The 13,451-nt window shown below is 39.1% G+C and overlaps 1 protein-coding gene across 4 annotated transcripts in view; it reads left to right on the forward strand.

Annotated features, from left to right (window-relative positions):
• LOC117294811 (exocyst complex component 4-like) overlaps positions 1–13,451 on the forward strand; it is a 33,203-nt gene that overhangs the window by 13,601 nt on the left and 6,151 nt on the right. For 3 of the 4 annotated variants that reach the window (XM_033777343.1, XM_033777344.1, XM_033777342.1), the window contains exons 12-19: positions 41–176; positions 1,928–1,960; positions 4,612–4,757; positions 5,515–5,618; positions 6,723–6,935; positions 8,267–8,457; positions 10,102–10,209; positions 11,376–11,465. In XM_033777343.1, coding sequence (XP_033633234.1) covers positions 41–176; positions 1,928–1,960; positions 4,612–4,757; positions 5,515–5,618; positions 6,723–6,935; positions 8,267–8,457; positions 10,102–10,209; positions 11,376–11,465 — 1,021 coding nt within the window. The remainder of the gene's footprint in view (positions 1–40; positions 177–1,927; positions 1,961–4,611; positions 4,758–5,514; positions 5,619–6,722; positions 6,936–8,266; positions 8,458–10,101; positions 10,210–11,375; positions 11,466–13,451) is intronic. The other variant, XM_033777345.1, reaches the window with a different exon arrangement.

Genomic DNA, 13,451 nt, shown 5'->3' on the forward strand with positions numbered 1-13,451 from the left:
TATTATTAATATTACTATTACATTATTACCCTTTGTATAGTGATATTGGACTGTACTTCAGCAGGCGTAAATCCACCAGGAATAGGAAGGTACCGCTCTTCAGGTTTGAGATGTCTTCCCATGCAATCAGCATGACTAACTACATGAGGGAACAGAAACAAGAATACTATGGATTCGTAAGTCATTTTCACTCTCGGGATAGAGACGTAAAGTGTTTGTACTCTAAAAGGGAAGGTACACGTTTGGTAATTGTCAAAGACCAGTATTCTCACTTGGTGTATCCCAACACATGCATAAAATAACAAACCTGTGAAAATTTGGGCTCAATTGGTCATCGAAGTTGTGAGAAAATGATGAAAGAAAAAACACTGTATGTGCTTTCAGATAAGAATACAAGACTTCTAGCTAGAAGTCTTTTATTATTTTAGTGAGAAATTACCTCTTTCTCAAAAACTACGTTACTTCATCAGAGGGAGTCGTTTCCCACGATGTTTTATACTATCAACAGCTCTCCAATGCTCATCACCAAATCAGTTTTTAAGTTTATATTTGTTATGAGTAATTACCAAATGTGTACCTTCCCTTTAAGCCCCTTTCACACGAGAGCAATTTAGCAAGGGTCCCTTGCTAAATTGTAGCATGGGGGCAAGATTTTACAAAATGCACCTCGTGTGAAAGGACAATAATTTTTTTGAGTGGCCAGGGTCCCTTGTCAAATTTTGTCCAACATTGCTACATTTTGTCGGAGGTCCGGACCTTCAACAAATTCTTAAACGAGCCGAAGTTTTGACCAAGGACGTGGGCTACATCATCGTGTGAAAGGAACCCTTGTTTCTTGAACGACGTCCTAGGTGAAAATGCCCATACAGCGCATGCTATTGTGGGTGCTATCTTGTCCAACTAAGGTGATTAGGATTACCAATTCATCATATCACTCTCATGTCGCACAAGGGTTGTTAGTTTTTTTAATTTGCAGTGTGAAAGCTCACAAAATCAGTGACGCATAGTGACAACCAATAAACAATCCACGCTTGTAAATTTTGTAGCAAGGGACCCTGGCTACATTTTGGCCGTGTGACATGAGAGCAATTTAGCAAGGGTCCCTTGCTAAATTGTAGCATGGTTGTTAAATTTTACAAAATGAACCTTGGCTATATTTGTGCTACTTTATGTGCAAAAAACCCAGATACCTGAAGACTGAAGAAATTTGTTAACGGCACTTGGACACTATTGATAAATATTCAAAATAATTGTTTGCATAAAAATGATTTGGTAATGATCAAAGGAGAGCTGTTGATATAAAACATTGCAAACTTTACTAGATTGTATCTCCACCATGCAAAGTTTCAAATCCTACTCATGTACATGGTGCTACTGCAAACTTTACTAGATTGTATCTCCACTGTGCAAAGTTTCAAATCCTACTCATGTACATGGTGTTACTGCAAACCTTACTAGATTGTATCTCCACCATGCAAAGTTTCAAATCCTACTCATGTACATGGTGTTACTGCAAACCTTACTAGATTGTATCTCCACCATGCAAATGTCAAATCCTAGCCATGTGCACAGTGTTACTGCAAACCTTTTTAGATTTTATCTCCACCATGCCAAGTTTAAAATTCCCACTCACAAACATGGTGTTAGTGCAAACTAGATTGTATCTCCACCATGCAAAGTTGCAAATTTAACTCATGTACATTGTGTCACCGCAAAATTTACTGGATTGTATCTCCATCAGTTCAAATCATCCTTTTTTCCCCATAAATATAAAGGTAGTCAAACCTGCTTAGAAGTCAACATAAGCACTAATCTTTTTTGTTTCATCAGTATTTTCTTTTCATTGAAAAGATAACAAACAGTGACTTTGCTTTTTAATTTATTTGTTTTCCGTTATTATTTGCTTTTAATTTTGTTAACTAAACAGGCCGGCAAAACAAAGATAAAAGAAACTGCCAAGGTTTGATTTTATATTTAGCTGAGAACTTATTAATAGTGACTTGTTTCATATTGCGGTATGTGATTGAATTGAACCAAAGGTAGGCGGGAAGACGAAACAGTTTTTTCAAAAACACTCGAGGCTGCTTAGCCGGGGTACAATGTTTAGCAAAATTATCCTTAGCAAAATTGCAGGGAGCTACCTACCAAGCAATTACATTACCTACCAAGCACTTACATCATGTTATATTTAAGATGCTTGCCTGAAAAAAAAACAATGTTTTCTGCTACTATAATTTTTCAGAAATTACCCGTTTTATGAAGAAATGATCGGGATGGGAGCGCCCTCTATGGTTCAATTCAGTCAGATGGTCGGTAGAGGAAACCATAGGAAACTGAACATACTTTGGTGACATCTTAGGCGATGTGCCAGACGGTGATTGTAAATTAACCATTATCACTTTCTCTTTAGTTAGAAGGAACATTTTGTAGCTTACTAACTCAACACAAGTATCAGAACTAACAGAGGATTTGGTTACAGCACGCTTAATGTGTAAAACAAACAAGATGGATCACATTAAAACAAAAAAATCAAGCATAGGTACGAGTCCCGGTCAAGACACTTTTTTCCTTGAGCAAGATGCTTTACCATTAAAGCAAGTGTCGTGGCCGAGCGGTTAAGAGCACCAAATTCAAACTCTGGTGTTTCTGATCAGCAGAGTGTGGGTTCGAATCCCCAGCCGTGACACTTGTGTCCTTAAGCAAGACACTTACCACTGCCTCGTCCTTCGGATGGTATGTAAAGCCGTTGGTACATGTACCATGTGTTGTGTAACGCATGTATAAGAAGCTCGATCATAACCCCTGGAAGTGTGACTTCAAAATATCCAAATATATGGGATATTACAATTAGTCCTGTGGTTGATCTGTTTCTGTGTTGGGCGTTAGTCGCGCACGGGCTGGATGCGTTGTGTGTAATAAAAGTCATAAACTTGCCTTAATTTAGTGTTGCGTGATGAATACGTACATCTTTATACGTACCCGTTTCGGCGTATAGAGCTTTTTGAAGACGCACAGCGTTTCATATTTTGCGCGTTTATGATAGCCAATCAAAGACACTGATCGGAGTTTCCCACCCAGGGGTTAGAGACGTACGCAGAGCTAGCATGATACGGCGCGCTGCCCATGGTAGCGAGGTTGACGGTGATTACACACGCTCATCCTGTTCGCCATTTTTTTGAGTCAATTTGGCAGTCAAATTTTGCACAATTAAGTTCACCAGAAACACATAATAATAATAATAATAGTAATAATAATAATGACAATCGGATTTACCAATCATTTTATTGTACTCTTAACTCACATCGATATTAATTTATCACATACAATCAAAGGCTTCGGGGAACGGACTTCAAAACATCTTCTTTAAATCATTTTTATTCACGGGACGTAGCTTAATGGCCCACACGTTTCGGGTTTAATAGCCAACAGTTCATATAACTTGGAGGTACATGTAGCTTGCAGAGCACAGGTGACGGAGCATGGTAACATAGTCATCATACCCATGTCTTAACTAATTTAACCATAGTTAAACTGCTAAATAATTCATTCTCTAACTATCATAACTAGTTCAATCCTTATAACTAGCACGTTACTAGATCAAACCAGGTTTATAAGGTATGAGGTCATATTCAGGTGAATGCGGTAGTTTAGGTTGTCTCTGAATCAAGCAACTACAGCTACATGTATGTGGCCTTTCCTGGCAAAACAGCCTAACTCTAAAAATGACATTTTGTGAAAAGCAAGACAGAGATAAGCTGTTTTCTATAAAATAGGATGAAAGTGTCACACGAGACAGAAAAACATGGTATACACTTTTTTTCACATCGATACTAGTATGCCTTTGAAACTTTGAAATGGATCTTATAGGGTGCGTTCGTTTAGCTTCCCTTGGTCGACCCCGGAGTGCTCACTCGGGTGAGCCCCTGACAAGAGCTAATCGAATGATCACACTCGCCCTCTCGTGGTGACGGCATGCACCCGGGGTCCAGCCCCCAAGTGACCCACTCCACAAGCAGGGCACTGGGGGCTGACCCGGGTAAGGCCCTGGAATGATGTCAAAGCTATTCGAACGCACTGGGGGGCAGACCGGGGTCGACCCAGGGAAGCTTAACGAACGCACCCATAATAAGAAACCAAATCTTTTGAGTGAGGCTGTTTTGCCATAAGGGTCATATGGCTGTTGGCTACTGCGTCAACGTTGAAGAATAGGCAGTTTGGATGAACCAGCCGTAGCCATTGCTGAAGCCAGACAACTGGGACATGGCCTTCCTGTAATTCACACTCATTGAGAGCACATGTGGAATGCCGGATGGATTTATATGATGATTGGCAAGGTGTTAGGAACAGACCTCTTGTGAAACGCACCTACACATGCCCATCCTGTCTTTCCATTTTTTGAGTCAATATTGGGAGTCAGATTGTGTACAAAGGAATTGACTCCCAAAAAGGCGGAAATGGTAGACACTTATTGTTCCGAGGTGCAGTTTGTAAGGGGTCTGTATCAGTCCTACCCACAGCTTTGGCTCACTGGAAAGTATCCAGTCAGATTCCTAAGCCCATAATGTCAAAGGGGTTAAAGGCTAAAGCGATGCCATTCCTCCCCTATTTTAGGATGGAACATTCCAGACAGAGGACGAGAAGGAGGGGGAGGAAGCTCCAATGGTCTGCAAACCCAGCGTCAAGAACATCACTCTCATCTTCAAGCCACTTAACAGCTTCATCAAGGACATTGAAATTGCTATGAGCTTACCTGATGGGTAAGATTAAGATGAAGTTTGGATCCTTTACTCAGCCCTTTCCTATATTTAAAGATGCTATGTCAGATTTTTGGCCGATTTGACCCAAAAATTTTGATTTAAAATTCAATGGGTATTTTGATGGGGGTCGAGAAAGTTACAAGCTTTCATTTGAGCCATTGCTCGAAAAAGTCCGCCAATTATTAGTAGCAGTGAAATAAAGTGCTCAAAATATATCACGTGACCCATTCTTATGTGTTTTGTAAGAAACGTTTTAAAATTTTGTCATGGTTCCTGACCATTAAAAGTAAAAGTTTAACCTTTTTTTCGTTAGAGCGGGTGATACTCTTTGAAATACCATTCACTCAAAAAAATCTATTTTTTAATGTTTGGTGCCAAAAATCTGACATAGCATCTTTAAGAGCCACACATCTTGCACTGGGTGAAGTATTTGAGTGGGGAACATAGACTGTGCCAATCTCCCACGTATTTGAAATATTTTTTAACCACTTTGGCCGCTTTAACGAGTAACAGAAAAAAATCTTGCTCACTTCATCGGATCCTAATGCTCAAGTAGGTGCGTAACTTGAACAGTTCATTGATGATATTTTCACAGTTTATACTTTTGTTATCTGTGAAATCAATGTCTGAAAAACAATTCAAGTAGTTACCCACAAGGGAAACTGACTGGGTAAATTTGTATTGAACACTTGCAAAACATTGTATGATTTTGCTCCAAAATGTCCATTGATCCAAAGTGTTGACATTCTTCTTGCAGACGCCATTGTACACTCCATGAGTTTATCAGTGACTACGTCAAAGACATCTTCCTCGGTCACCTACTGTCTGAAATTGAAACCAACCTACATACTGCGACGAAAGGTAATCTAGAACTAGACTCGATTCAAGCCTGTTGGTTTCATACTGCCATTGGTCTGGCTTGTTGCATCACTTGGCCCTGTCATGGCAAAACGGCTTAAAGGCAGTGGACACTATTGATAATTGTCAAAGACTAGCCTTCACAGTTGGTGTATCTCAACATATGCATAAAATAACAAACCTGTGACAACTTGAGCTCAATCGGTCGTCGAAGGTGCGAGGTAATAATGAAAGAAAAAAACACCCTTGTCACACAAAGTTGTGTGCTTTCAGATGCTTGATTTCGAGACCTCAAGTTCTAAATCTGAGGTCTCGAAATCAAATTCATTGAAAATTTCTTCTTTCTCAAAAACTACATTACTTCAGAGGGTGCCAGTTCCCACAATGTTTTATACTGTCAGCCTCTCCCCATTACGCGTTACCAAGTGAGGTTTTATGCTAATAATTATTTTGACTAATTACCAATAGTGTCCACTGCCTTTAACTCAAAGACTTTTTTTTCTTATATAAGATAATATCTTGGTAAATATAGGATGTTTTTTTTCCATTTTGAAAGTTTCATCGGCTTACTTTGTGTGAATGTAACATGTCCTGTCTCGGCCTCTTTTTACCGTTTTGTACCACTTATATAATTTTTTGAGGTAGGCTGTTTTGCCATGGAAAGGCCGCACTAGTCTCCTTACAAGAATCATTAGCAAGTCTAATTTGACTAAGCAAGTTAGCAAGTCGTATGGGTATGAAAGTATGAAATAGAAAGTCTTGAAAATGTCTGATCACAGAGTTTATACAAATTTTCATCTTTTGTCTGTGTCTCCTGCTTGGCATGTTTAATTTGGCTGTGTAAATGTAGTACTGATTCCATAAAACCTTCATTATTAGGGTCCAACTTTTCTGTTTTCTCACCAAGTAAGTTTCAATAGTCTTTAATTTTTGGAGTATAAAAGTTAAAGTTTAGATCATAATATGCTATCTGTTCTTTTCCTTGTCTGCAGGCAACGATGCCCTTTTAAGTCTCTGGTAACCTATTGTGCGAAGCAAAAATTTGTTATGCTGAGCAGTTTTTTGTTCTAACATTCTTTATGCACCCTGTCCTTTCCTTGTTTGCAGGCAACGATGCCCTCAAGTCACTAGTGGACAGCGTAGTCCAGAAGTCTGTCAGCGCGCCACGCCCTCTCCTGAACAGCACGGTCATCATTGATCGAGCCATCTCAGATCTACGACAACTCATGATGGATCTGCCGACCTACGCTGATCAATTCCTGAATATGATCTGTAACATACTGCAAGAGTACAAGGATACATGTTATGCTATCTACAGAGGTGAATGAAACTTGATTTCTGTCTTAAAGCCATTGGACACGTTCGGAACAGAAAAAAATCAAAGTTCACAGATTTACAATTAACTTTAATACAGGGTTTACAGAAGGTAATGGTGAAAGACTTCTCTTGAAATATTATTCCATGAAATGCTTTACTTTTTGAGAAATCAGTAAAAACAATTATCAATTCTCGGTATCGAGAACTATGGATTTATTTTAAACGCATGTCATGACACGGCGAAACGTGCGGAAACAAGGGTGTTTTTTCCCGTTACTTTCTCCCAACTCTGATGACCGATTGAGCCTTAATTTTCACAGGCTTGTTATTTTATATATAAGTTGTGATACACAAAGTGTGGGCCTTTGGACAATACTGTTTACCGAAAGTGTCCAATGGCTTTAAACACAAAGTAAATTTGCATCAGGTATAAAGAATATTCATTTTGGTTTTACCCATATACACCGATGTGTGTTAGCACTGTTCACTCAGTACTTTCCCAAGTTCTTTATAAAAAATGTACCTTCGGTATTTGGAATCATTCAATGGGAGACTTTCTGGGACGATAGAGGGCAGCAGACTTACCGGGTAAATCCATTGTTCTCCGAATTATGCGCATGTTCAGAACTACGTAAACAATGGAAATTTACCCGGTATGTCTGCTGCCACCTAGCGTTGGAAAGTCTCCTATTTGATTTCATTCTGTAGACCATGTGACCTTTGTTTGAAATAGGTGTCACCTTGTACATTCTTGGGCGTTTCTACCCGGCAAGATACTGCACTGGTCATAATAGGAAAATTTACATTTTTGTGTCATAATTTCAACATCAATCCAAGAGTTATGAAAGTAACAGCTGAACAAGTTTTGAGATGTGCCCCTTCCATCATATCAAAAGTTTATAAAAATTAGACAGTGCAATCTCCATGAAATATAAGATTTTAAGTTTTCTTCCATTGGGCAGTGTATAAATCGTGCCTGCAGGAAGTCCAGGCTTGGTGGCTCTTTTGTAAACATGTGATTTTATAAAGCACAACAATTTGCTTAGCATGAAATTTTTGTCCTTGCTAAAAACAAGATTACCAACCAAATTTTAATTTGTTGCATATTACTTGTTACTGGCATTCAGCTGTTATTTGCTTATCCTGAAAATCACATGGAAATTTGGTTGGTAATCCTGTTGTTATTAAGGAAGACATTTCATGCTAAGCAAATTTTTGTGCTTACAGGCTTTATGAAATTGGGCCCAGGTCACATCATCTATAAAATGTAGAGAATATAAAATTATAAAACTAACATGTCATAACATGTGGTTATATCTTTCTTTGCCATCAAGGTTTGGTGCAGCCAGAGTCTGAAGATAAACGCATTGTGAGTGCCAGCTGGGTCAAAGATGAGGATATTAACCAGTGCCTAAGACTGCTGCCTAACTGGGCAAACCTACAGGCCCTTAGTAAACAAGGCAAAGACGGTAAAGACAGCACCGTGCTGGAGACCATCGAAGACATCAGAGAGAGAAATGCAAAGGTAACGGAGGAATTCAAAATTAAAGGGTGTATGTACTTTTTGTAGGACAAAAAAACACAATGTCCACAGATTTACACTAACCTTACACAGTTTGAAGATAATGATAGTAGAAAGCTTCCCTGAAAATAGTACGTGCTGAGGTGCTTTAGTTTTTGAGAAATGAGTAAAACAATGTCATGAAAATAATTTTGGTCTCATGAGACGAAAATTAGTTTAAGCATTTTACAACTGTATTTTCATGACATTGTTTTACTCATTTCTCAAAAACTACAGCACCTCAGTAAGTAATATTTGAAAGGGAAGCTTTCCACTATCATTATCTTCAAACCCTGTAAGTTTAATGTAAATCTATGGACATTTTAAAAAAGTACCCAAATCCTTTAAAGGCACTGGACGCCTTTGTTTCCTGTCAAAGGATCAGTGTTCTCACTTGATGTGTCCCAACATATGCATATGTAACAAAGCTGTGAAAATTTGGGCTCAATTGGTCATCGAGTTCACAAGAGAAATAACGAAAGAAAACCACCCTTGTTGGATTACTTTGTGTGCTTTAAGATACATTACAAAAGGCTTCAGCTAAAGTCTTTTATTATTTGAGTGAGAAATTTCCCACTTTCTCAGAAACTACGTTTTTTTTTTTTGAGGGAGCCGTTTCTCACAATATTGTATACTATAAGCAGCTTTCCATTGCTCTGTACTGAGTAAGTTTTTTTAGATTACTTTTATTTTTAAGATTACCAACAGTGTCCAGTTCCTTTAAAGCCATTGGACACGTTCGATAAACAGTATTGTCCAAAGGCCCACACTTCGTGTATCACAACTTATATATAAAATAACAAACCTGTGAAAATTTAGGCTCAATCGGCCATCGGAGTCGGGAGAAAATAACGGGAAAACCCATACCTTGTTTCCGCACGTTTCGCCGTGTCATGACATGTGTTTAAAATAAATCCATAGTTCGCGATACCGAGAATTGATAATTGTTTTACTGATTTCTCAAAAAGTAAAGCATTTCATGGAATAATATTTCAAGAGAAGTCTTTCACCATTACCTTCTGTAAACCCTGTAAGTTATTTGTAAATCTGTGAACTTTAATGTTTTTTTCTGTTCTGAAAGTGTATAATGGCTTTAATGTAGTTGTAACTCGAGTTGAATGTCGTTTTACCACATTGCATGTGGTAGCTAGCTACTCTCTTGGTGGTCAGTTGGTAAGACATCTGCTCTAGAACGGCAAATGTGCTTAAAATAAGCTGCTCAGAGAGCACAAAAAGTAGCTAAGCTTACATGAATAAGGTTACAAGCCATACTACCATGTCACATGTACAATTTGTGACCGGTATCCTGCTCATTTCTGCTTTTCAGAAATCTGTTAAGCAATATTTTTGTGCTTAAGCAGCCCTGTGAAATTGGTACCCAGGCAGGGGTCAATTTCACAAAGAGTTAGAACTAGTCCTAACTTAGGACTAGTGCTAGGAGATAAAAAAAAACGTATGGCTAGTCCCAAGTTAGGACGAGTAGCTCGTCCTAACTCGAGATAAGAATAGTCTTAACTCTTTGTGAAATCAACCCCAGGTCCTTTTGGTTGGTAAGAAGTTTGCACCAGCTAATGTTTCTTGTATTATTTTCCCCTCTCACCATTGCAGGAGTCCGAGCTACTTGTGACCAATCTTGGGGATAAACTACTGCAGGGCCATGAGGTGCTGTGTGATATACCATCCCTTAAGCTTCTCGCCAATCTACATGAAAGCCTGGTGAGTGTAAACCTCTTAGGTAGACTAGTAATACTACTACTAATAATATATATATAGCGCTTTATCTACTCCTGAAGGGCGACTCAAAGCGCTCAGTATTTTTCCTACAAGATATTTGGAGCTACTTGTTGAAGTTTGAGACATATTACTCCTTTACATGGCACCATGAAATGGTTTACAAGGTGCTGTGGTGCAATATGCTGCCAAACAAATCAGGTACAGTGGGGCGAACCCCTTTTGTTTTTTATTAGTGCACTGGGTTCTTTTACGTGTGTTAAGGCCCGCTCCCACTGCAGCGATAACGAGAACGATACCGACGCAAAGAGAAGGCATTCTATTGGTTGAATTGCTCCGCACAGAATATGCCCATGCTTATTCAACCAATCGAGGGCGGGTATTGTTAACGGTGTCGTTCTCGTTCTCGTTATCTAGGTCTGTGTGACAAGGTCTTTACACAACACACAGCACCTATGTTTTTTTGTCCCATCCGAAAGACGAAGCAATAATGGTCAAGTTTCTTGCTTAAGGACACATGATCAGGGTAGTAGGACAGACCCTTTTGGTCAGAGTGCACCGAACTCAAGCTCTGGTGCTTCTAATCAGCAGTGTGTGGTTTCGAGTCCCTGTCAGGGCACTTGTATCCTTAAGCAAGATTCTTTACCATAAATGCTTTGTCTTTTGGATGGGACATTGAGCTGTTTTTCATTCACAGTAGCCCTTAGTCATTGGACCAACAACATTCCTGTAATCTGAGCAGTATACAGCCCAGGATGCAGTGATGCTCCAAAGACTTTCTGAAACGATATCAGCCTCTACGTTACAGTGTTGTAGCTACATGTAGACCAATTTTAGTGGTGGCGTCTAAATTTCGAGACCTCAAAATTGGATTTTGAGGTCTCAAAATCAAGCATCTGAAAGCACACAATTTCGTCTGACAAGGGTATTTTTTCTTTCATTATTATCTTGCAACTTCGATGAACAATTGAGCTCAAATTTTCACAGGTTTGTTATTTTGTGCATATATTGAGATACACCAAGTGAGAAGACTGGTCTTTGACAATTACCAATAGTGTCCATTGTCTTTAAGCCCTGACATTGATAGATATTCTTATCATACAGAATTTCCATAATTTGTTTTTCTTCTTATTTGTCCTTCTTTCTCTTAGGAGTGGTTTTCAAGTGGTATACGAATGTTCGCTGGTAGTTTGCCAAGTAGCGGAATTAACATGCTAATGACCCCAGGAGGCCAAACCATAGTAAGTATAAAAACCTGACTGTGCGATTAATTATATATTCAGTGTTTTTCTTCAAATTTGTTTGGGTTTATATATCAAAAGGTATGGGAAAGTCAACCATTATTTTTGTGGAGTAAAAAATTTGGAAATCATGTTGTCATGAAGTTGCACAAGAAAAAAACATTTTCAAGGGAATCGAATTAAAAATATCTTCCAACTATATTCGCTTCGAAACAAACGTTGTTTACAGCCCCAAGATCCAAATCCGTTGGCATTGTGCCCTTTTAAGCACTATAAAGACCTCTTCCATATGACATCACACAGAGATACCAACATACACGATTTGGGCGTAGCAAATACGATTTCGAGCCGTGACTACGACGCTACGATAATATACTCAATAAAACACGCTAAACAAGCCGGCCAATATAATTTTATTAAATCGTACAATACATGCAAACAACTAATGAACTATTAAGTGGAAATAAAAATTAAGAAAAATATCAAAACAGAAAAGAAAAAAACACTTTTAATTTTAGAACGCAGTGTTGAATAATAGCGGCGAATTCACTCGAACAATGTACGTGTCTCGACGGCATGATTGTTGCGTGCCCTCCCCCGCTGGCTGGCCGGCTGGCTGAGTGTGCATTTTTTACGCTAGTGCATTTCTGCAAGATCGTACCCATTGATCTCTATTACACGATGGGGGGAATAGTGCACACGTGCGTGGGGAATGAGGTTGTGTGTGAGCTAACGTGTCTCAGTTCCTCATTCCTCATGTATCCACTATTATTGTGCCCACGCTGGCTGTACATGTACTTTATCGAAGCTTGGCAAAAAAAGTACGAAAGAATGGCGACAAAAAAAGGAGACCTTCTGAACAAAAATACCTTCAACTGAGTGGCCTGTGAGGTCTAAGCTAGACAGTTTCCATGTTTTCCTACCAGTAATTGTAGCGCCGATGTCCAGACACTGCCCAGACAATGCCCAAAATACGGACACGTATTTTTTGCCCAAAATCCGGACACGTTTTTTTTTTTTTTTTTTCCTCCTCACTCTCCCAATAGCTTGTTGTTGCGTTTCTGATCATTAAAACAAAAACATTTAAGTAAGGCCACCCTTTTTTATGTTACATTTATTTTTGAAACATAGTCAGAAGATGAGGGAAATCAGGGTTTTTTCAAGTTTTTTTTCACTGGCTATTATAAACATTTGTAGCTGTTCTGTTGATGCATACAGGTAATTGTTATTTCACAACAATGCCTGAAACTGAGCTAATTAGCATTGTAGAGAGTAATAGAAAGATTGGTTTAGGGAGCCCAAGATGCGCTCGCCCTTAACATTTGGGAGATGCTACTCTTTTTTAAAATTCAATGTTGGCATCTCTGCATCACAATATCAAGAAGCGCCATCCCCGAGTCCAAAAAGGAAGCAGATCATTTGACAATGGCTGTTGTCTGTGCGTTTAAATTTGGCGTGACCTCAGCTTACCTGGTAGCATTTCGTGTTATGCAAGGGGTCTATTAATTTGTATCTAGATCCCTTCCACAGTGGGAACGCACCTCCGAACAATGCGGGTCTACTGTTTCCATCAAATTTGTTATGCATTTTGTTTGTGCACGATTTAGACTCCCAAAATGGTGGACAAGATATGCGCAGGTGAGTGCACTGCACATTGTGCAAGGGGTACCCGGTACGTTCCAGAGTCATACATACATGTACAAACCTACTTACATACAAAAAACGTTTTTTTGTACGGCCATTTCATCAAGACCGAAACGGTTTGTGATGAAACAAAGATACAAGGAAACGATGAGACAAAATGCAAGCTAAAATCATAAACAGCTAAACAATCATTGTGGGAACAGGTGTGATTTCAGATTCTTGAAAATATGAAGTGATTCAGCAGAGCGCAGAGATGGGGGGGGGGGGGTTACTATTCCAAAGTTTAGGGGCGGCAAAAGAGAAGGATTTTTCAGCAGCTGAAGCAAGAGATCTGTGATTTAT

This window comes from Asterias rubens, chromosome 9 (assembly GCF_902459465.1).
Source record: "Asterias rubens chromosome 9, eAstRub1.3, whole genome shotgun sequence".
NCBI classification, from domain to species: Eukaryota; Metazoa; Echinodermata; class Asteroidea; order Forcipulatida; family Asteriidae; genus Asterias; species Asterias rubens.